At 33.4% G+C, this 24,998-nt stretch overlaps 1 protein-coding gene across 1 annotated transcript in view; it reads left to right on the top strand.

Moving 5' to 3' along the window:
* The first annotated feature begins 2,283 nt into the window (after nucleotides 1–2,283).
* Nucleotides 2,284–24,998, top strand: part of LOC116874443 (cyclic nucleotide-binding domain-containing protein 1-like) — a 54,212-nt gene continuing 31,497 nt past the window's right edge. The window contains exons 1-2 of the mRNA XM_032869085.1: nucleotides 2,284–2,405; nucleotides 19,277–19,349. Coding sequence (XP_032724976.1) covers nucleotides 2,318–2,405; nucleotides 19,277–19,349 — 161 coding nt within the window. The 5' untranslated portion in view covers nucleotides 2,284–2,317. The remainder of the gene's footprint in view (nucleotides 2,406–19,276; nucleotides 19,350–24,998) is intronic.

Raw genomic sequence — 24,998 nt, 5'->3', positions numbered from 1 at the left:
TTTGGCTCAGGTCATGGTCTCGGGGTTCTGGGATTGAGTCCCGTATCGGGCTCTCTGCTCAGTGGGGAGCCTGCTTCCCCCTCTCTTTCTGCCTGCCTCTCTGCCTACTTGTGATCTCTGTCAAATAAATAAACAAAATATTTTTTAAAAAAGGGAAAAGAAAAAGTATTTAAAGTATATAAAAAGTATTTAATCCATGTGAATTTCTCAAGTTTACCTCAGAAAAATTACTATTATTATTACTAATCAAAATTATAATTGAATACTTACTATATTTAGAAGCTGTGCTAGGATCTTTAGATTCACTTTTAATATCATTTTAATAATATTTGTGTGATGCATTATTATATATGTAGACTGCATGTATTGTAAAGTTTGCACTAATCTAAGTATCATTATATATATGATTGTGTTATATGTATAGATGAGGATATTGAAGCTAAGGCAAATTAAGTGACTTGACCAAGATAATTTTACAAATAAGTGTTTGAGAAGTGATCAGATTTATGAAGAATTCCCAGACATTGACAAACAACTTAATACACCTTTCCATCAAATACAAATCATGTGATTATGTGATCATATTATTGTTCCTAGAATGAATCTTAAAAGGACTCAGAATACATTGGAAGGAGTAATGGAAAACATTTGGAAGAGCTGCATTTGTGATTTGATGGATTCTTTCTGGACATATATGGGCAGATACTAGCAAATATACAAAATCATGAAGATTATATAAACAGATAAAATTAATTGAGATTTTTAAAACTGTTTTTCTGTATCCACCTTAATGTTCTTACTTCCTTGCACTATCAACTTTTCACATTTTCTTTTGTTTTAAAGAGTTTTCAAGCAAGGTTGAGTTTGATGTGAAATTACTATGATATGTAGGTTTCATTGTATGTGTTTTTTAATATAGGAAATACAGAAGAAAAAAGAAAAGGTGAACATTTAGAAAAGAAATTAAAAAAACTTAGAAAATAGATAAATAAAAATAAGAACTGATGAAATTGGGATCAGAGGAAATTGATCATTATAAAGTTAGGGCCTTTGAAAACTTCCTTTCTTTGATTTGTTTGATCAAAACTACTTGTCAGAGGAAAAAAAATAATCTAATAGATTCCCATCTATTCAAAATCCATGAAATATACAAAAGGACTTTGTGATTAACTTTTATAAAGAAGTTCTTGGTTCTTTGAGTTTTAAATGTGAGACTGGGAAGAGAATAGATCTGGGATAGTCCATCAAATGAAGGTTGTAGGAATTATCAAGGGGGTACAGTAGGGATGGTAAGGTACCATTCTGTGATAGGATGATTAATATAAAGGAAACACAAAATGAAAAGCAATGATAAGACTACAGATTTGAGTCTCCAGTGAATCCGGAGTTTATAAAACTGGGGACAGGAAAATATATTCAATTGAAAAATTATGGGGAAGTAAGTTTATTATGCAGATAGTATTTATTTATTTATTTAGAGCAGATACAATTTAATAGGAACTGTTGCAAGATAAATGTTACTTTTGTAGTACAACTAAAGCTTTCAATTCTGGTTATTGTTTTCTAGATGAAATTGATCAATAAATGGTTACCATTCTAGCAGTCAGTTGCAGTCCTTTCGTGTATTGCTTATTATAGTTATGACACCAGGAAAATATTTTTAAAGGCTTCGAGATAACATAGAATGAAAAGATACATTAATTAAGACTCTAAACCCTAGTCATTGTACTGAGCCTTAAGTACTGTGAAGCAGCAGAAAATAACCAAAACATATACCATACTCCAGTAGAATATGGTTACATATAAGCAGGGGTGAGTTTATTGATACATAATTAGAAGAGGTATTTTACCCTATGTATGTAGTAATGGAGAGCAGTATAAATACCCTGTTGGTGCTGCTACAAATCAGGTCTCTAATACCTCATGTAAACATTTAGAAGGCAGAAAAAAAAAAAGGCTCTGGACTACAGATGACTTAAGAAATGAAATCTTCTTTCATTTTATCTGGACTTGTGGGCTATTGAATTTGCTGTATCTGCTCTGTGGAATTTCCTTCTTCATTCTTAATACTCTCTATAGGTAATAAAACCCCCTTCATAAATTCCACTGGAATAGGACTAAGATATAGCTTTTCCTGGTCTATATTAACTCTTGGAAATGCTGTGCACTCTACAAGAACTGTGAATATGAAGATTCCGTAGTACTCAGCCTATCAAGGAGTACCCTGAGGGTTCTGCTTTATGATGCCTTAAGGCAAAGAGGGATCATTCATTTGCCTCTCAAGTAGCCTTTGATCAGCTGCCTTTGAGCCATCAAGATGCCTTTGTCTTCCCACCCAGCAGCTATTTTGTCTCACATGATAGCTGTAAACAATGTACCTCCTCCCCAGCTTCGCAGTTTACCAAGTGAGTGAGGAATTTGTCAAGGGTTTGTCATTGTTTTTAGTGGTATTTACCCCAGATGTAAGAAACAGGACCCTTGTGAATTGGTAGAGAGAGGAGGGGGGATCCTTTTGATAGAGTAGTGAGATGGAAAAAACATAGATGGGCAAATCCTGCTTTGTCCTCCTGATGTTGTTTCAATTCTCTAGATTTCAAATATTTTACTTTGTAAAGTGAGGATCTTTATGAACTTTCAGAACTTCAAGTAAGAAATACTTTTAAAGAGAAAAGGAAACAAAGGCTTATAAAGATCCTATGGCTCAGGATTGATCAAACCCCTTGTTTCTGGGAGGTCTTCTAGTGCCTACCCAATCAGTCTTACTGCCCTGCCCTTTGTGAGCTAATTAATACTTAATTTACACTAGGAGAATTCTCATTAAAATTTTCAAGGACAAAAAAGGGGGAGATAATGCCTGTTACTCTTCCTCTGAAATTTATTCCTATTCCATTTTATTTTTATTTTGTAGTATTTGATTTATAATAGGAATTACAGAGTTAAATATTTTGAAGTTTATACAATTGACAGTATTTTCATACTTTTATATAGTCAGTCTATACCTGGAATATTTTTCTCAAGACTTCTTGTCATAACTGTCAAATTTACAGATCTATTATTTGATCACCAATATTCTAATAATATGGAAGAGTCCAGTGATATTTGAGACTTTAAAAAAATCTTCTGAGTAACAAAGATAATAATCTTGATTTTTTTCAACTTCCATAAAACATTTACTTTGTGTTTTAAATATTTATTGGGTAATTTGTTGTATGATTTGGAAAAGCTAACCTGTCTATTCTTTTATCTTCCTGTGATCGTTAACTCTTTCAAATCATTTTTTTTTTAAATTAATGATCATAGTTCCCAGGGGAAATGGTGCCAGAGGGAGCAGTTGACACGTTTTTGAAGGGGTATACTTATGTCTTGAACGGTTTTAGACAAAGTCCTTATGTTAAATCAAACCAATTCTTATATATGCTACTTTTATGTTTTTATTATTACTGTGAAAAAATTCTTGAATGTAGTCAAAGTTTTGTATTTCTAGGTGAATTGAAATAAATATTAAATGTGATTTTGCCAAAACCCGCAGCTTCTACTGGACAGGTTTTATTTGTGCAAAAGAAAAAAAGTCATCCTAAGACAATTTCTATATTAGTCTAGGAAGCATAGTAGCTGGGAGTTAAAAGATCAAATTCATTTATCATCAATGGGATGAAATATGTGCCACCCTCTCTAGTGTCTCCCAAGGACACTTAACTTGTATGAAGTGATAAAAAGATTAAAAATCAGCAGCAATTGACATCTCAGAACAGAATAGAGTATAACGGAAAACAGTGGAGTTCCCAGTTTTGCGTTTAGAGGTTCTTACTTGATGTTCTATGTCTGTGACTTCTCTTTGGAGACGTGTCCTGCTTGCTTAGTAACTGTGTCTTTGTGCTAACTCTAGCAAATTGACAATTTCCCTTAGCAAACTCTGTCTCTGCTGAAACAATGATCTCATGAAAGCACATGTGAGGATGCTTTCAATCGATAATATGACTGAATCTGAATTATAAAGAAGATATAAATGGGAATGATTCAAAATGCAATGGGCATAAATAGGAAGGTTCAGTTAAGGACCTTAAAAAAATTCAGCTAAAATTGTCTCCATTTGCAGATGACATGATTTTATATATAGAAAACCCTAAAGACTCAACCAAAAAACTGTTAGAACTAATCAAGGAATTCAGTAAAGTTGCAGGATACAAAATTAACATATAAAAATCGGTATTTCTATACATTAACAATGAATTTTCTGAAAAAGAAAGAAATCAATCTCATTTAAATAGCATCAAAAGCAATAAAATACTTAGGAACAAATTTAAACAAGGCAGCGAAAGATCACCTCTGAAAATCACAAGATATTGATAAAAGAAATCAAAGAAGACATAAACAAATGGAAAGTTATCTTGTGTTTATGGAATGGAAAAACTAATATTGTTAAAATGTCAAAATTTATCTGTGGATTTGATGTAATTCCTATTAAGATTCCAGTGGCATTTGTTACAGAAATAGAAAAAACATTCCTAAAAGCATTCCTAAAAGACTCCAAACAAAAAAAATTTTGAGAGAGAAGAACAAAGCAGGAGGCATCACACTTCCTGATTTTAAATTATACTACAAGGCTATAGTCATTAAGACAGTTAGTGCCGGTATAAAAACAAATAGACCAATGGAACAGAATTGAGAGTTCAGAAGTAAACCTAAGCACAAGCAGTCAACTAGAATTTGACAATGCAGCCAAGAATACCCAATTGAGAAGACAGTCTCTTTAGTAAATCATGCTGGGAAAACTGGATATTCAGAATAAAACTTGGCCACTATCTAACATTCACAAATATTAACTCAAAATGTATTAAAGACTGAAATATAAGACCTGAAACCATAAAGCTCCTAGAAGAAAACATAGAAGAACTCTTTGCCATGGGTCTTGGTAATGACCCCTAAACACAAGCAATAAAATAAAATTTTAAAAAGTGAGACTATGTCAAATTAAACAGGTTCTACATTGCAGAAGAAACCACCAACAAAGTGAAAAGACAACCTACACAATGGTAAAAGATATTTGCAAACTATATATCTGATAAGGGATTAATATTTAAAATATATAAAGAACTCCTACAACTGAGTAGCAAAAAAAAAATAATTCAAAATAATTCAAAAAACTAATTCAAAAATTCAAAAATGCCCCCAAATGGACAAAGAATCTAATTAGACATTTCTTTATAGAAAATATACAAAAGGCTAACAGATACTTGGAAAGATGCTCATAATCCCTAGTCATAAGGGAAATGCAAATTAAAACTTCAATATCACATTTTAGAATGGTCATTATCAAAAAGACAAGAGATAACAAATGCTGGTATAGATGTGGAGAAAAGGGAACCCCTGTGCACTCTTGGTGGGATTGTAAATTGGTATAGCTACTATGGAAAACAGTATGGAGTATAGAACTACCATATGATCCAGCAATTTCACTTTTGGAATTTCCAAAGGTAATGAAAACATTAACTCAAAAAGTTGCATCCTTATGTTCATAGAAACGTTGTTTATAATAGGTAATGCATGGAAACACCTAAGTGTTCATTGATGCATGAATGGATAAAGAAGTTGTGGTATGTATACACAATTGAATATCATTCAGCCATAAAAAAAAAAAAAAGGAAATCCATTTGCAACAAATGGATGGACCCTGAAGGCATTATGCTGAATGAAATAAGTGAGACAAAGACAATTATTTTATGATCTCACTTACATGTAGAATCTTAAAAAAAGAGATCAGATTTGTGGTTACCAGAGGTGGGGGGTGGAGTGGGAGTAGGAGAAATTGGAGAAGCGTCATCAAAAGGTACAAACTTCTGGTGGTAAGATAAATACGCACTAAGGATACGATGTATAATATGATGGCTATAGTTAACACTGCTGTATGATAGAGAAGTTGTTAAAAGAGTAGATCATAAGAGTTCTCATCACAAGGATGATTTTTTAAATTTTCTTTTTATATCTATATGAGATAATGGATGTTAGCCATACCTATTATAATCATTTCACAGTATATGTAAATCAAACAATATGCTGTACACCTTAAACTTATACAGTGATATATGTCAATTATTTCTCATTAACCTGGAAAAAAATCCAGCCATTATATATATCCTTGCTTGTTTTGGGTGAGGTTAGTTAGGTTATCTTTAGTGTCTTCCCTATCTATAAATTTTGTATGTGAATATTTGAGGGCTTTTTATAGGCAGTGTGTAAGCATTATTCATGTTTTATTGTTTCATTTATTTCTCACAAGATACTTATGAGGTCTGTAGTAAGCAAAATAATGGTCCCCAATGATATGCATATCTTAATCCTCAGAACCTATGAATAAACTATGCTACATGGCTAGAGAAACTAAGGTTGTGGATGGCTGCTCATCAACTGACCTTGAAACAGGAGAAGATTCTGGATTTTGCAGTGGGCCCACTGTAATCAAAGGGTCCTTTATAAAGGGGAGAGAGAGGCACATGACTTACAGTCAGTGAGATTCAGGGTGAAAAAGGCTCAACTAGCCATTTTGACTTTGAAGATGGAAGGGGGACATGGGCCACAGAATTAGGGCAGCCTCTACAGGCAGGACAAGGCAAAGAAATAGTCTCTCCTGGAGCTTCCAGCAGAAATGCAGCCCTGCTGACAACTTGATTTCAGCATAGTGAGATTTGTTTCAGACTTCTGACTTTTAGAGCTGTAAGATCATACATTTATGTTTTAAGCTGATACATTTATAGTAATTTGTTTCACCAGTAATACAAAATTAACATATGGTCCATTTTACAGTTAAGGGTAGTGAGGCTTGGGTTTCGTAACAAGGTTTACACAGTTGTCAAGTGGTAGAGAATTTTCAAAGTATCATTCATAAGAATTTTCTCAAAAAACACCGGTCAGTAGCAGTATAGTTTTCTCCTACCCAGCACCCTGAAACCCCCTCCACATTTTACAAGTTGAATGATATAAATGCATTTGTTGCATTTTGCCATTTTGACCATTGAGACACTCTTAATTTAAGGGAGAGAACATAGAACATGCATCTTTAAACACCCCTCCAATACTGTCTCATTAACTCTGAAATCCAGATTCACTGGCACTCCCAGTAGTGAAGCTTGAATCCCTTATACAGTTTTTCTCCTTAAAACTCTCCAGTCTTCTTCTATAGTCTTTTTGATTGTGTCTCAGGATTGTTCAGAGCTTGCTAACCCAGAAGGAGTTGGTTGTTCTCAAAAGCAAAAAGTCATGCCACTTTTTATTCTGAATGAGAATTGTTATAAAACCTTACAGTTAGCAAAATCTACAGTAGTTTTACCACCTGGGTGAAATAGCATCTGAGTCTAGATACGCACATGACCTGTTATTATTAGAAGCTGATATTCTGAAGAGACAAAGGGAAGAAAAATATCTATTTTTTTTTAAAAATAGAAGGCAGGGAGCTGTCCTTTAGCTTATGACTGGAGAAAACGCCTTCCACACTTATCATTAGGAGTTTGTTCTAGTTGGCTACCTTTGTTTGGGTTGATATGCTATGTTATTTTTTTCATGTTTAATAGGCTTATCCTTCTGAAAAGGATAAGTTGAAATATACACTTTACATTTTAAGTACTGGTTTATGTGGGAGAAAGAATTTCTGTACTTTAACAAAAGGGTTTGTTTGTTTGTTTGTTTGTGTTTGTTCCAATAACAAAAAAAGTGTTTCAGGTTCCCAAGATATTTGTAAGTACATCTTGCTTTTTCCAACATAGGAAACATAGAAGGAAAAAAAATGGCATTCAAGAGAAGACCAGAGATAACTTCAAGGAATTTAGAAACAAGATAGTACTCCTAAATGAATGTTTTCCTTGCCTTTTTTTTTTTTTTTAATGATGTACATTTACAGAAAACCTGAAAAAACTGTGTCATCATTCCTAACACTTCAAGGACATTTCCTGTAATTTGAGAGACTTTCAGTTTTTTAGTAGCTAAAGATGAAAGGAGTTTCAAGATATATATTTATCTAGAAAAGTAACTATTGCTCCATTTTAAAGTTTTAAACCATTCAAATCCTAGGAGTGCAAGTAAGAAAAAGGGTAGCCTGTCAGTGGAGAAGAGAGAAACAGACTTGTGTACCATACAAGAAAACAAGGTTGAAAAACAGAGGTAAAAGATGAGAATGGATGTTCCAAGAAGGAATAAAAGATGGAAAAGGTGTTTGTCTCTGTGTTTATATAATAAATAATAGTCCCTGTGGAAAATGCCACTTGATTATTTTGGGAAAGCAGTATCAGAAAATTATTTTCTCAACTTTATTTTTCATCGTAAAGGTCACTTTTTTTTAAAATCCGAAAGTAGGAAAGAAGAATGTTTTATTAAAAAAAAAAACAACAAGCATTTATTATTTTTTCTTTACTACTCATAACTATTTCAATGTACTTGTACTTTTTTTGTCAGAAAATCTCGAGTGACATTTAGAAGTTCAGTAATGGCAACATAAACTTGAGCTCAAATCGTTTCTGGGTGTTCAGATAGGAAACCCTGCAGTAAGCTTCGTGCATTGCAAATAAGATCTCTCCACTAGTAGTCACACTAGGTCACACCTCTTGTTTCAGGCTATTGCTCTGTTCTAAGCAGTCTATCTCCGAAAACCTTTTGCATTAGTCCTCTGTTCCTTCAGCCACCTGGTCTGGATATCCCTTACCTTTGACTGGACTGATCTCTGGACTTCCTTCCAAAGTATATTATGGACCAGATTCCTTTTTTTTTTTTTTTTAATATGACGATTTACAAGGGAATTTGATCATGTTGACTGTCCACTTGAAAGCTGTCAAGGTTTTACTGTCTTCCAAAACTTAGATTACAATCCATTTTCTTCAATCTGGCATTTAAAATTTGCGTGCTTTGGCTAAAATCTGTCTCTCATGTTCTAGACTTTACAGTTCTGTTGGTAGAACTCTCCACTATAGCTAAAACTCTTTGACTGATGTTCTTTAAACCCATCTGCAGTCCTGCTCAGGGGATAGGAGGGCTTTCTAAGTTCAAAGCAACATTCAGATGCCCATTTACCCTCAGAAATAACTATCATGAAAAAATATTTTTTCTTGAAATTTTCCATGCATATTCAGGTATGTAAATATATATGCACAAATGTGTGTATATTTTTGATATGAAAATATATCTTATATTTTCAATACATATGGTAGGGCATTTTTATTACTCTATATTGTACCTTTATTTTTCAGTTAATAATATTATGTTTTATGAAGGCCTTCTCATACCCATGTGTAGATATGTACCTTATTCATTTTTGCAGAAATATTATATTATATTATATTTCATTGTTTGAACATACCAAAATACTACTAATGGATGTGCTATTTATTGTGACTCACGTTAAAACCCACCCTTCTATATTCTGCTCTGTGATGCTGAGGCTGGGGCTCCACAAACCAGTTTTTCCCAGAAATCCAGCTAGCTTCCCATTAGGATCTGTCGATAGCAGGTGTTAGAGGAAGATTGGAAGTCAGGAGCAAAGATAAAGAAAGTGTTTATCCTTTTGTTTTCTATTTCTGGTTTGCTTCCTTGTGTCTCTCCAGTAGTGTCTTTTTCACCTAAGCAGTGGCTGTTCGTTCCAGCAGCAGCAGTTAATTCCATTTGCAGTTTTCCCAGTGTTCCCAGAAATAGCTTCATTGTACCCCCTCAACAATTCAGCTCCAGCTGCTGGTGCTCTGTCCTCAGAGGTCCAAATCTCAGCTTCTTTAGGACCACTGCTCTCCACTTCTAAGTTTTAGTAATATCTGACTAACACCTCTTTGTATCTTTTTTTTTTTTTTTTTTTGCCATTGAAATTACTGGTGTGGTTTCAGTCTCCTAATAGCTGGATCCTTACTGATTCAGTGGGAATTTGTTTCTAGTTAGTTTTGATGTTAAAATTAAATAAACATTTTGAACTATGTTATTTTTTTGCTAAGCAAGTGTATTAACAGAACTGCTAGGCCAAAGGATATGTGCATTTTAAATTTTGATAACTATTTACAAATTATCTTCCAAAGGGGTTGCGCTAATTTCTACTCCCACCATCAGTATATGCAAGTTTCTATTTTACAATATTTATCCTAATATCATGCATTATAAAACAAACATTTTGCTAATAAATTGGTTGGAAATAGTTTTAATTGCTCTGTAAGTTTGTATTTCTTTAATTTAATTTCTTCTCATATATTTGTGGTCATGTGTATTTATGAGAACAGCCTATTTATATGTCCCTTATCCATTCATTGAATTTTATTTTTCCCTTTATTTTAAAGAAATCTTCATGTATAAAAGAAATTAGCCCTTTGGCATATACTTTATAGGAATTTTTCTCAGTTTGCATTTTTTTCATGTTTATGATTTTTATGTCATATATTTTAGATTATGTAGTTTTTGTCCTATGTTATTGATTCTTGCTTAGAATGCCATTCTTCGTGCAAAGATTTAAAAATAATTCTTCCATGTTTTCTTTTATTATACAGTTTTATTTTTAATATTAAGCTTGTTAAATATTTGGTGCATCTGGAATTTATTTTTGAATAATTTACTTTAGAATAGTGATGTATGGCTGCAACTTAATATTTTTTCCAAATGACCAGTCAACTGTTTTAACACTATTTGTTGAGTAATCTATCTTTTTCCTACTAATTTGAAATGCCAGTTTTTATTGAATGCTAAATTTTCATATGCATTCTGGATCTATTTCTGGAAACTATTATTTACTTTTTCACTTATCTCTTTTCTGTTTATGCATTTGTGTTGAATTGTTATAATTTTTGAAGCATTATGTTGTATTTCAGTGTCTGGTAAGATTAACCTTTACTGATTACTCTTTTATAAAAGACTTTTTCAGGCTTTCTTCTAAGTTTATGTTTCAGTATGACCTTTAGAAATAACTGGACTTTTTAAAAATAAATAAATGTGGGTGTGTTAGTTGGAAATGTGTTAAACTTAAAAGGTTCATTTATGGAAAATTGATGTCTTTATGATATTGAATATTCCCACTCAAGAACTTGTACTTTTGTAATATTCAACCTTCCTATTTCCAGTTTTTGCACATGTCCTTTTATGCCACAGTAAAATTTATTTTTGGACATATTATCTTTTTTCTTATTATGAATGATAACTTTTTCTCATATTTTCTAACTATAGAAGTCATAGATACTAAATTTTTGAAAATAAATTTTAAAAAGTTTGAAACTACAATCTTACAGAAATCTTGTAAGTTTAATGTAAAGAAACTTATTTTTCAGAGCCATTTGATACTCCATTTTCCTTAAATATTTTAGTATGTATTTCTTAAAAACAAGGAAATACTCTTATCACATAATCAGAACACATCCATCAAAATAAAAATATTAACATAGATACTGTAATCTAATTCCTAGACTCCTCCTATTTGAATTTAGCCAATTGTTCTGTTAATGATTTTTATAGTAAAAAAATCCAATTCAAAATCTCGTGTTGCATTTCGTTTTCTTGTTTAGACTGAAATAGTTTCTCCATTTTCCTTGCCTTTCATGACCTTAATGCTGGGAGATTACAAACAAGGTATTTGGAAAGTATACTTCAGCTTGGTTTCTCTGATCTTTCCTCATGATTAGCATATCTTTCACAGAACTGTCATAGAAGTGATTCTAGGTTCTTTTTCCATCTTATCAGGTGACATGTGATCTCATTAATCAGTTGATTAAGGTGATTATATGGAGAACTCTCTGCAGTGAATTTACCTTTCCCTTTTGTAATTAAGTATTTTGTGAAGAGGTATTTTGAAAGTATAGAAATACTAAATTTTCATAAAATACTAAATAAATAAATGTAAAATTATGATTTCCTAATTTGTTCATAGGGTTTTAAAGATTTTATTTATTTATTTGAGAGAGAGAGCACAAGCAGGGAAGAGACAGAGGCGAAGCAGACTCCCTGCTGAGCAGGGAGCCTGACATGGGGCTTGATCCCAGGACCCCAGGATCATGACCTGAGCTGAAGGTAGACACTTAACCAACCCATCCACCCTATTCCAAGCATTTTAATGAGTTATCATTATATATCTTGATGCCCAGATTGTTCAGTCTGAACACTGGAAATACCTTCATATTGGTGTAGCCATTTTCTTGCTTTCTGGCACAGTAAGATTTTTTAGGCTCATCTTGTGCTTTCCCCATCTGAGCCCTAGAACCAGCTCTCTTGAGTTTACTTTTCTACAGTTTTTCCTGCTTTATAAGCCCATTAATTTTTGCTTTTCTGTTTTCTCCCTTGAATTTCTCTTGTTTTAACTTTCTTTTCCTAACTGTTTGACTCAAAATGCTTAATTCTTTTTGTTTTATTTTTCTCTCTTTTCTCGTAATATAAATATTTTGGGGAATACATTTTCTATAGAGAAAGACTAATTATATTCTGTAGGTTCATGAAAACACTCACTATTTTTACCTGCTTGATGTTTTATAGTTTCAGGTGTGATATACTCCTTAAGAATAAATTTGACATATGTTTAATATAGCTCGTTAATTATGTAATTTATATTTCTATCCCCAGTGATTTAATTACTTGATTTGTAGGTAAGAAGGAAAGAAGGTTACTGTGGAGGTTATCCTGTCTCCATTTATTCCTAAAATTTTTGCTTTATGAATTTTAAGGCCATATAGTTTGGAACAAAAAAATATTTAGTAGATTCCATACCTAAACCTGTACTTCTTGAGTTATCGACTTTAGACAATGAACATTCACAACCTAATATAAAATGAGAAAAATTTCCCTCTTCACAGCATGATTTGATTAGTAAGAATATTATTGTCTAAGTCTTTGACTAGTTGCATTCATACCTTCAAATATTATTATTAAGGTCCCATTATTTTAAAATATTCTTTAAATGTTAAATATTAATTATTTACTATGTGAAGGTATCTGTACAAATATATTTTATGCTTTCACTTCTCTGCTGAAACTTCCAAGTTGTTACTTATTACTATTTATACCCTTTTTATTAACATCTATGAAGAATTTATTATTTGTGTTAAGGCTTACAGAATTTACCTACCTTTTACTATATGGTGTCCGTACTATTTAACCTTCAGTTGTATGTTTATCAAATTGTATTTTTCAAAGAGATTTTATGGTACTTTATATTCGCTGAGGTCTTACATTTGTTTATTACCTTTATAGTTATTGGAGAATAAAACTCATGATATATCCCTCCATCCCCATTTGTCTTACTATTTGCCAAGACTTTCCTATAGAGAAGACTAAGACCACACTGAGTTTTGGCTGGGTGCTAATAAAATAATTGTTTATCTTCAAAACATAGTAACATTTAATTATTCACCCAGTCCAGAATATCTGGTCTCTTTGTAAATCATGTATTATGCTTTTTCTTTCCCTTTCTGGATCCTGGTATTAAATTCTTCATATTCAAGTCTTTGTATGAGAAAAGTGTTCTTATGTGTTTGAGCACTTTTTTGCTATACCATTATTTCTGTTTCTTATTCAGGAAAAGTTTTCATATGTAATATCTGTTTCATTTTTTCTTTTCTCTTTTTCTTTTCTCTATTTGAATGTGTTAGCCTTTATGTTCCGATTATATTAAATATTGTCATTTTTGCTATTTCTAACATAAATTTTGTCATAATGTTATCTTTCTCTTTTTCCTGAATTTAGCCTGTTTATTTGTAATATCTTTCTATTGTCTTATTTATATTTAATGTCATGTAGCTCTTTGTTTTTCTTTTATAAGAGATGTGTGTGTGTGTGTGTGTGTGTGTGTGTGTAATTGTGAGGGCTTTCTTCCCACATCCACTGTTTCTTCTGATGCATATTATTTGCCTTTTATTTGGAAAATTAATTGTTTCTCATTATTCTTCACACCTTCCCCTAGGGTATGTTTTGCCTTGGTACCCAGATTATTGAATGATGGTTATTGTTTGAAGATAGGTAACTTGCTGGAAAAAAGATAGCAGTAGTACAGCAGACAGAATGAGTTTTCTTGTGTGTTAACTTTGAATACTTTCTCTTTAACTTTGAATACTTTCTTATCAACTCTGTTCTGTACTCTTCCTTAAATGATATATTGCTAATTAGTACTGTCATAATTTGTATTCCCAAAGGTTTCTTGGTAGTGACTTGTCATCTATTTTTGAATATAGTTGACACATAATATTACATTAGTTTTGGGTGTATGACTTAGTGATTTGACAAGTTTATACATTATGCTATGCTCACCACAAGTGTAGCTACCATCTGTCCTGTTACATTGCTATTACAATACCATTGACTGTATTTCTTATGCTGTTTATTTGGCCTCTCTTTCTCTTCACTGACTGAGACAAGCTGCTTCTTTGTTGTTTGGCACTTAACATTTGTCATCCTACCACTACAACAACCTGATTCTTAAAAAAAATATGGGTATATGTGGAATCCTTGCTCAGCTCTACATTCCATATATGTCATAGGCTTCAGATTCCCATTAGTCTGTCTAAGTCTCAAGAACTTCCCATTTCAAGTAAGATTTCATTAGTTATATTCTTTAGGTTTATACAACCTTCCCCTAAAGAACTCTGCTTATTTTCTCAAACGAGATAAACTTTTGTACCTCTTAAAATTTATTGAAACTACGTATGTAGTAGTTTATTTTATGTAGCTGATATTTTTCAGTTTTTAGTTTGGGAATACGGTAAATACTTAGTATTTTTTCCTTTTTCAAGTTTTTATTTAAATTCCAGTTAATATACAATGTAACATTGATTTCAGCTGTACAATTGAGTGATTCAATCACTTACATCTAACACCCAGTGCTCATCATCAGTGCCCTTCTTTTTTTTTTTTTTAAGATTTTATTTATTTATTTGACAGAGATACAAGTAGGCAGAGAGAGAGAGAGAAGAGGAAGCAGGGCCCCCGCTGAGCAGAAGAGCCCAACGTGGGGCTCCATCCCAGGACCCTGGGATCATGACCCGAGCTGAAGGCAGAGGCTTTAACCCACTGAGCCACCCAGGCACCCCCATCAGTGCCTTTCTTAACACCCATAACCCATCTATCCCATTCCCCCACCCACCTCCTTTCCAGCAACCCACAGTTTGTTCTCTATAGTTAAGAGTCTCATAAATAACTCAGTTTTAATGAAGACCAAAATTACTTCCTCTTTTCACACTTTGTTATTTAGTGGGCACTTTGTCATGGTGATATTTTAATGCCCCAAACGACATTGATGTGATCTTCAATCTTCTGTAGGAGAGAGGTAAAATGATTAAAATTTGATAACCTGCAAGGGGCAGGAAGTGTGTTGTGTGTGTGTGTGTGTGTGTGTGTGAGAGAGAGAGAGAGAGAGAGAGAGAGAGGAGAAATTTTAAGTAAAGTTTCTGTTATCTTGAAATTGATTTTCAAGGATGATGTTCATGTGAGTATTAGTGGAGTGCAGGTTAGAGTTTTGTGCTGGAGAGATTGATTCAAGGACCCTAAGTGTATGTAAAATAAGTGCAGGTAAGTAAGATCATGGAGGAAGAGGATCTAAGCTGAAAAGACAGAGGGATCGAGAATGGATTCATGGACAAGAGAAATGAGCCAGGAGAGCAGTCTACTGAGGAAGAAGGAAGCAGGGAGAGAATAGTGTCACAGAAGCCTCGTAGGGAGGCTTCACCAGGGCCAGATGTCACACAGAATTTAGTGTTAGGAAGACTGAAAAGGTTATTGGACTTGAAACTCTAGGATTTCCTATATTCTTAATGAAACAAATTATAATGAATAATGAAAGTGGAAGATTAATTATAGTGCGTGGAGAAGTGAATTTGAGTTGAAGAAGTAAAGATGAATGTAGATTACTTTTCAAAAATTGTTGGATATAAAGGGAAGTTATTTTGATAATTTGTTGCATAATATTCCCCTCTTCTCTTCCTTCCTCAGTTAATATATGTATATTTTAACATCATAACCCACTTATACAAGGGACAGGAACAACATAAACCTACTTGTGTAATTGTCTATGTTGTACATCAGCTTTTAGTTATAGAAGTGCTTGATTAGGCTGTATTCCTTTGCCTCTTGAAGGTTTATTTAATTGACATTTTTCAGGTTCCTTATGTTTATTCAGTGTTATTTTGAAGGAGAATTAACTTGGGTATTTTAGAAAACAAAATTAGTTGAAGGGAAACAAAGACACTATTTTTTTTTTTTAAAGATTATTTGTTTGAGAGAAAGAGAGCACTCAGGGAGAGGGGCAAAGGGAGAGTGAGAAACTTAAGCAGACTCCGTGCTGAGCATGGAGCCTGGTGTAGGGCTCAATCTCATGATCCTGAGATCAAGACCAGATCTGAAACTAAGAGTTAGATGCTTAACCAACTGTGCCACCCACATGCCTGAAACAAATGCAATATTAATCATCAAAGTAGGAATGTTTAATTCCCTATTATTACACAAATTTAGACTTACTTAAAAGCATTGAACTGGATCACTTATCCAAGTATATAGAAAGAATTAGTCATGCTTATAGTGTCTAATGGATCATTTATTTTCTCTGTGTTCCATACTTCAGTCCTATGTTAGATTTCACAACCTGCTTATTTGTAGAAGTACTGCTGTTCTTACCATAAAAAAAAATTATTGATAATGTTTCTGCTATTGCTGCTGAACTGTTTCTTTGTGCTCTGAATTTTGCATTAAGCAAAGTTATCACTGTATTAGTTACTAGAGTGTATCTTCCAAGTACTTTTGAAGAGGTCTCAGATTTCTGTTTTCCAGATAACCATACCCTGACAATTCCACATGGTCACTGTCACATTTTCTCTTTGGCTGTGCTGTTCATCTCTTTTGTTACCAGTAGCCACTCCAATGATCCTAATTTCCCAGTAAATAGTAGTTTTGCATTTATACTTATTCTTAGCTTTTAACCCCTTTTAAAGGAAAGTTTATTGGAGAAAAATAATTTAATTTTATTTTAACACTCACAAGACCCATTTTTAAAAATTTTTATAACCCCCACAAAAACATACATAATTGATTCTACTGCACAAATATAAAAATACATATCCACCTCTGGACAGACATTAACACATATAAACAAAAGATCACCTATGTATCACTCAGGTAAAACATTGGATTTTAGTTTCTTTATTTCAGTAATATACAGTGAGCACTGTATCTGTAAAGAAAATTGTTTTTTTAATTGTGCCATGAATTTCTTGTTCTTTGTCTCTAGTTTAGGATTTATTTTTTAACCATCCTCTTGTATCAGCTTCTAATCTTCTTTCAAACAAACTGTGGTCAAAATCTGTGATTTCGCATCATAGGGCTAAGCCCCCTCTGCTTCTGTCAAAAGCCCAGCTAAAATATATTCATGAGGGAAAACAAGATTGGAAAACAAATGTAAACTTAGTCCCTCTGAAACTCCTTAAGCTTTATCCTGGTATTAAATTTGATCACCAGAAAAGCTCAACTTCCAGTCTCTACAAAGTTATAATTTCATGTTGAAATCTATTGAATTTTTATTTTTAATGAAACTGCTTCAAAGACAAGATTCATTATGTTGTTCAACACCCTTTATGTAAAATCCCTTGTCACAAATACCTCCTAGAAATGAGAATCAGCAAAGAAATTTTTTGAATTGTAAGATGTCCTTCTAAGCTGTGCGTACTTAGTATACAAGCTGTTCTGGTTTTGAGTTTACTTGGCTGTGCCAATTTTAGGGCAAAGCCTTTACCATCAAGTGCTATAGCTTTTTACAGGCAAGTTGATGCCTCAATTTTTCTATTCTCTGCTCGCAATTCTTAGTCTTATAATATCCATCCTGTGATTTTTTTTTTGGTAAGGTAGTTTAACTGAAGGATGAAGATATTTACTTTTTAAAATCCCCCCTTTAAGCCAGAATTTCTCAGACCTTGAACTTTTTTTTGGAAATATCTATGGCAACCATCCCCTTTTCCTGTCCATACCAGACATCAGGGCTATTTCTGATCCTATTTTTAAACTGGGTTGGGACATTGGACTAAACTAATATTTCATAGAAATCTTTTCTTAATCCATCAATCTACAAATCTACTATAATTAGGATTTTATACAATATCCTATATTAGAAATATGAGTATACTTAAAAGTATTTTTGATAAAATGTAGCTATAACTTGGCTTAATTAAAAGAATTATTCCATATGTTGCTAAAATGCAATTAGGTAATTTTCTGATTCTTAAGCCTTAGCTAAGTAATATAGTAAGAAAATACCTAAATCGTGTAATTAGTATTTTCAAGTTTATTAAATGGTTATGATTTATGTGGGTAGCAACTAGTTTTCTGTTTAAATTTATTTTATTCCAATTTCATTTTTAAAAAGTATATGTTATTGGTTATTAATTTTAGATCACAGAAGGCTTAAAAAATATCAAATTTTGTAATTCAATAATTTGAAATTAAAATTGATAAGTTGGACATGTCAAATTCTACTGGGATGTGGTCAATCAGTACATTTTAAAAAGTTTAGAAGTACGTTAAGCTGCTGATTTTCTCAATACCTTTTCACTAAGGGAAGGAATAATGTGCATGTTGGTATTACTGCTTTCTGTTTTACAACATTTCTAACAGCATGCATTCTCTGGAGAAAGGGGAGGACCTGTGATGTGAGTGACCGTCATTGTAATGATGCTTATCGCATTCAGTACTCCATCTTCCTTTTCATCTCCTTTGAAGGATGTCAGTTCTTTCTGGCACTGAAGGAGAATTGCAATTATTTTGCTTCTTGGCTATGATCTTGGCTATCTTCTTGCTCTTAAGGGATATTGTGTGATTTGCTTACACATTAACTTCAGATGGAATTGCAAACTGAATCCAGAAATTGGAAGGTGCTTTGAAGAGGGGCTAGTGAAAAATGGGGGCCTGAATGGATGAAATAAAAACTTGTAGTATTCCAGAGAGAGAGAGAGACAGAGGCAGAGAGACAGGAACCTCAAGAACACTCTTCTTTGAATTGTCATGGTATTGTCAATTCACATTCTAAAGGTACAGGATGGGGATTCTGAAAGGCTTTCTTCCAGAGGAGGGACATTATAAACTCCAACAAACAAATGTCACACCACATTTGACATCAATGAAAAACATTACATTCTTTGTGTTATTTAATCACCTTATTCAATTCTGCTTGTATATCAAGGACTGATAATATTTCACTTCCATGGTAACTGAATTCTTTTACTATAATGAATGTTTGGAATTAAATTCTATTTATAATTTTGGTTAAAAGATTATAGAAAATTACTCTGATTTCTAATTGATTTTTTTTCAGGGTTGAAAATGTCTAAGTACATTGATTATGGCCAGTTGAATGCATTGTGCCACATAAGGGGACTGCAATCCAGGTAAGTTATTCATGTGTTTCTTTTTCTTTCATTCAAATGAATATGAACATGTCTGTTTTATGGATTAAAGTATAGTTTTATGGATTTAAAGTATAAAGTATAATAAACTATTGTTGACTCCATATGTACTTCATTTACCACATAGATAAAAAATATTTGAAAAACTGGAGGTTATTTCTCCAGGTTAAAGGGGCAGAATATGTGTTATATTTTGAGGAAACAATTGAGTGTGAAGCAATTCATGCCTAGGTTGGTCCTTTCTAAGACTTAAAATTTTAGTCATAAAGGGTGAAAGCTTTAAATGGTTGAAAACACAAATCCGGAATGAAATAAGTACTTTAGCTGTGCATGGGAGATACCTGGTTGAAAGATGGAGCCAAAGAATTAGGAAATACTAGGGCTCAAACTCCGGAATCCTAAGGTATGTGACACTTGAAGATATAATTTGAAAAAAATTATTATCTTGCCAACTATGTTTCCCAGGTTGTGTTTTTAAAATAATAAAGCTAGTTAGCTTCTTACGTATCAGTTAGTATCTATCCACTCTTCCACTTTCCCTTATTAAGAGAGGTCCTTGCTTCATCTTTAATGGGACTACTGAGAAAATGCTCCTATATATTCTGTTGTATTGTATTGTATTGTATTGTATTGTATTGTATTGTATTGTATTCTGTTCTATTCTATTCTTTATGATAAGTGCCCTTCTTAATCCCCATCAGCTATTTCCCCCAGGCCCCCATCCACTTCTCTGGTAACCATCAGTTTATTCTCTATAGTTAAGACTGTTTCTTGGATTCTCTCTCTCTCTAGTTTTCCCCTTTGCTCATTTGTTTTGTTTCTTAAATTCCACACATCTGTAAGATTAGATGGTATTTGTCTTTCTCTGACTGATTTATTTCACTTAGCATTATACTCTCTAGCTCTATCCACGGTATGGCAAATGGCAAGATTTCATTCTTTTTATGGCTGAACAATACTCCTCTGTGTGTGTGTGTGTGTGTGTGTGTGTGTGTGTGTGTACCATATCTTCTTCCATTTATCCATGACGGACATTTGCGGGGCTTCCATAGTTTGGCTATTGTAAACATGCTGCAATAAGCATAGGTGTGATGTATCCCTTTGAATTTGTGTTTTTGTATTTTTGGGGTAAATACCTATGGATCATAGATAGTACTATTTTTAACTTTTTGAGGAACCTCCATACTGTTTTCCACAGTGGCTTTACCAGTTTGCATTCCCACCAATAGTGTAGCAGTGTTCCTTTTTCTCTACATCCTTACCAACACTTGTTTCTGGTATTTTTTATATTCTTGTATTTCTGATTTCAAATTATTTCTATATCTTCACCAATCCTGTCATTTCTTCTTTTTTCAGAGAAAGGGAGGAGGATGTGCTTCTTTTTTTTGGGTTTCTCTTGAGAAAGATTCTTTTTCTTAGGCACTTACACCTTCTTCTCACTCTCAGTGTCTTTCTGCACAGACGAAGAATCAACAGGCACTCCCAAGTTATGCCACTTGGCTTCAAACTTGGTTCAGGCACTCGCAGAATGTGTGACCTTGGATTGGTTACTTAATTTCTCTTTACTTGTTTTCTTATTTTTAAAATGGAGATAATAATAGTATTATTTTACAGTTATTGGGATGACTAAATGAGCTAACATATGTAGAGTAAACAGGGTCTGGCACATAGTGAGAATTATGTAAGTGTTATTTTAAAATGATTATTGCTATTCAAAAAGGCTCATCCAAGTTTTTAGGTGTTGAATATATCTTATATGCTGGACCCTTTCCTAACACATAAGAAGCTAGTTCAGGTTTTGGAGCTGAATGCCTTTTGTCCTGTCATTTCCTTTTGCTTTTTTGCCCAGACATAAAAAACAAAAAACAAAAAAGCCAAACATGGGGCACCTGGGTGGCTCAGTCTTTAAGCATCTACCTTCTGCTCAGGTCATGATCTTGGGGTCCTGGGATTGAGTCCCGCATCTGGCTCTCTGCTCAGCGGGAAGCCTACTTCTCCCTCTCCCACTCCCCCTGCGTTGTGTTCCCTCTCTGGCTGGCTGTCTCTGTCAAATAAATAAATAGAATCTTTAAAAAGCAGACAAACAAATAAACAAAGCGTGTTTCTAGACCTCTCCCTCCACTCACCTTGGGTGATCATAGTAAGAGAGATTGAATCATCTAGATGTGGAACTGCCAAAGTATCCGTTCTACATAAATCTTATACCTTTCGTCTTCCTGGTTCGATTATCTCTTCTAAGTAGAGTTCTGTCACAGTCAGCTGCTCCAAGCCCAGTCTGGTTGTCCTGCTTAACTTCCTTCTATTAAAGTCTTATATTTACTGTGCCTTTCCTTAGACACCAAATCCTGTGAATTTCTTAGGTGTTTTGTTTTGACACTTTGGTATACACCAGGGATCTGGGAGAGGGCATGTTTTGGGTACCTGTATATATATATTTTGGGGGGGTTTAGGGTTTAGGTTTAGGTTTTAGGGCTTAAGTTTTAGAAAAAGAATATAAGATTACAAATGCAAATATAGATTTAAAAATGAATATCTTTTTAGAATAAGATAATAAATTACAACAAAATGATAGTTTGGCAATACAGGTCCTATTCCCACTAAGATTTCTTTATGCAGATTATCAGAAATATATACATTGAATTCTTCCAGAATTACAAAGCTTTCAGTTGATTTCAAAAAATTGGGAAGAGATTTAAGAAAAATGTATTCTTCCATATTTATTTATTTTTAATGTATTATATGTTAAAAATGACCAATGAAATATTCTTCTATAATTAAAAAAGAAAAGTTAAGAATTAAATGACTCAAGGATTGCATTTTTTTTTTCTTAAAGATTTTATTTATTTGACAGAGAGAGATCACAAGTAGGCAGAGAGGCAAGCAGAGAGAGAGAGAGAGAGAGAGAGGAGGAAGCAGGCTTGCAGGGAGCCTGATGCGGGGCTCGATCCCAGAACCCTGAGATCATGACCTGAGTGGAAGGCAGAGGCTTAACCCGCTGAGCCACCCAGGCGCCCTAAGGATTGACATTTTTGAACATGAAAACTACCGAGGGTTTGATTATATTTTATATATGTGTTTGTATATAAATCCTACCAAGGGTTTGATGATATATTATGTATTTATAATATATATATAATATTTACATATTATTTCCATATATATATTTTAACTATATATATAAAATCTTCTTTGTCGTTGTCCTTCCTTTGGCCCATGGTGGGAGGATAAAGGGGAGGCTGCTACTCTCTACCACTTTCTGTGTGCCTCTACCCTGTACTCAGTCCCAGCTGTTGAAGCTACTCCTGTCCCCTTCCTAGGTGTATGAGAACTCTTCTCACTGGATTTTATACCCTTGTGCCTGTGTTTTTGTACAAAAAGCAAGCCCCAGTGTGTGATGGCTGCGCCCAAATGCATGTAGTTAGTCAGTTGGTGTCTGTCTGATGTTTCTTCTCCTCTGAGAATAAAGGCAATATATTAGTATGTTATTCTGGAGTTTTTTATTACAAGTAAAAAGAAAAGGTGTGTAACAAAGAGGAATGATGTCACTTTGGATTTCTAAATTGTTGGATGTAAGACTTCTCATCTCTAGTAGACTACCTATTCCATGAGGGCAGAAGATTTGTTTATCTTACTGCTTCCTACCCCTAAACATTTGGCATAGAGTTCAATGTTTTTTTTTTTCTTTTAAAGATTTTATTTATTTATTTGACAGAGAGAGAGAGAGAGAGAGATCACAAGTAGGCAGAGCCCCAGGCAGAGAGAGAGGGGGAAGCAGGGTCCCTCTGAGCAGAGAGCCTGATGCAGGACTCGATCCCAAGACCCTGAGATCATGACCTGAGCTGAAGTCAGCAGCTTAACCCGTTGAGCCACACAGGTGCCCTGAGTTCAATGTTTTGAATTGAGTTACATTCTAATGTTGAGCGGAACTAAATATCTTCTTGGTGCTTTAAAAATGTATAAGGGTTTTCTACGTGTTGATTAGGAGGAAAGCTATGTATTTATAGTGTGATTATTTATTTATTTATTTACTTAAAAGATTTTATTTATTAGAGAGAGACACACAGAGAGAGAGAGAGAACGAGTGAGCACATGGGGAAGCTGCAGAGGGAGAGAAAGAAGCAGGGAGTCAGACGTGGACCTGGATGCCAGGACCTGGGATCATGATCTGAGCCTGTGGTACATGCCTAACTGACTGAGCCACACAGGTGCTCTTTTATTTATTTTGGTACTATTGTCTAGAGAACTAATCATTTTTAAACATTTTTTTAAAAGCACCTTCTGTTGGTTTGACATTTCATGCTTTGGAGATTTTTTCCTTTTAGTCAAAGTACTTGATGATCAGTCAGCTCTTACGTTTAGAGTTCAGTTTACTTAGGAATAAACAGAGTAATATGGTTTAAAAGGAAATGTATGTTCTTCCAAGTTTCAAATAAACAAACAAACATGAGGCTACATGTTTGCAAATGCATTTTCTTATGTGGCCTATTATTCTTGTAATTTCATGCAAAAACCTTTAAACATGTCTTAATTTGGAAATATAAAAGATAAAGATAAATTTGTACATTTGTGTGAGAGTGGTGCTTGTCAGTTAGCATTGTGACTGGGATATAGAGTTCAATACTTACTAGTGATTAATATTACTAATATGTAGACACTTATCCTCAAATACAGAGGACTATATATATATTGTGCTGACTATATATTTTTTATATTTACAGAGATTATAACTCATAAATGGGTTTTAGCCCAAAGTCCATTTTTAAGTTGACTATCTAGCATCATCTCCCCATTCACACAATATTATAGAGTCAGAAGATTGTAGAACAAGAAGTTAACTCAGAAATCATCTAGTGGAAACTCCTCAACTTACAGATGATTAATTTTGCCTAATTTTCCCAAACTGTATCTTTTATTTTCTACTTTTACATTAGAAAAGATGAAAATGATATCCTTAAAATTATAGTAATTAATTAAAATATTAAAAATTACATTCAGTAATTGTTTCTCATTGCTTCAGGTTAAGGTAAAGTACCCTAAGTTACTAGAATATTTTAGAGGTTGATGGAGACAATAGAAATTATTTTAAGGAGGCTCCTGGATCAGTTTAAGGCTCTTAGGGTCTATTGATAATGGTTGGCTCTTCATTATAACTATGTTTATTGCAAAATATATTATCTTTTTCTTAGTGAGGGTGTTTTGCTAATTCTATTGGTGTATCAGGCAAAAGCAAACATTTTTTGATGTAAAAACTAAGATAAGAAGTGATAGGTGATTTTTATTTTTAAGGGAATAAAGTGTGGAAGAGAAAGGAGACAAGAACATCTTTGAAAATAGGTCTTATGATTGGAGCATTTAGTCCATTTACCATTCAGTGGGAATCCTGAAAGATATGAATTTAATGATATCGTGCTGTCTGTAGAGTTGCTGTTTCTGGTGATGTTCTCTAGTACTTTATAGTCTTTGTCACTTTTGGTCTTTTCTTCTCACTCAAAGAATCTCCTTTAATATTTCTTGCATGGCTGGTTTAGTGGTCTCGAACTCCTTTAGTTTTCTTTTCCTGTCTGGGAAACCCTTCTTCTCTCCTATTCTGAGTTATAGCCTTGCTGGGTAGAGTATACTTGACTGCATATT

This window comes from Lontra canadensis, unplaced genomic scaffold (assembly GCF_010015895.1).
Source record: "Lontra canadensis isolate GAN:19392208 unplaced genomic scaffold, GSC_riverotter_1.0 scaffold37, whole genome shotgun sequence".
In the NCBI taxonomy this organism is placed as follows: domain Eukaryota; kingdom Metazoa; phylum Chordata; class Mammalia; order Carnivora; family Mustelidae; genus Lontra; species Lontra canadensis.
Note: the sequence above shows the minus strand (reverse complement) of the source record. Positions and strands in the feature narration are given on the sequence as shown.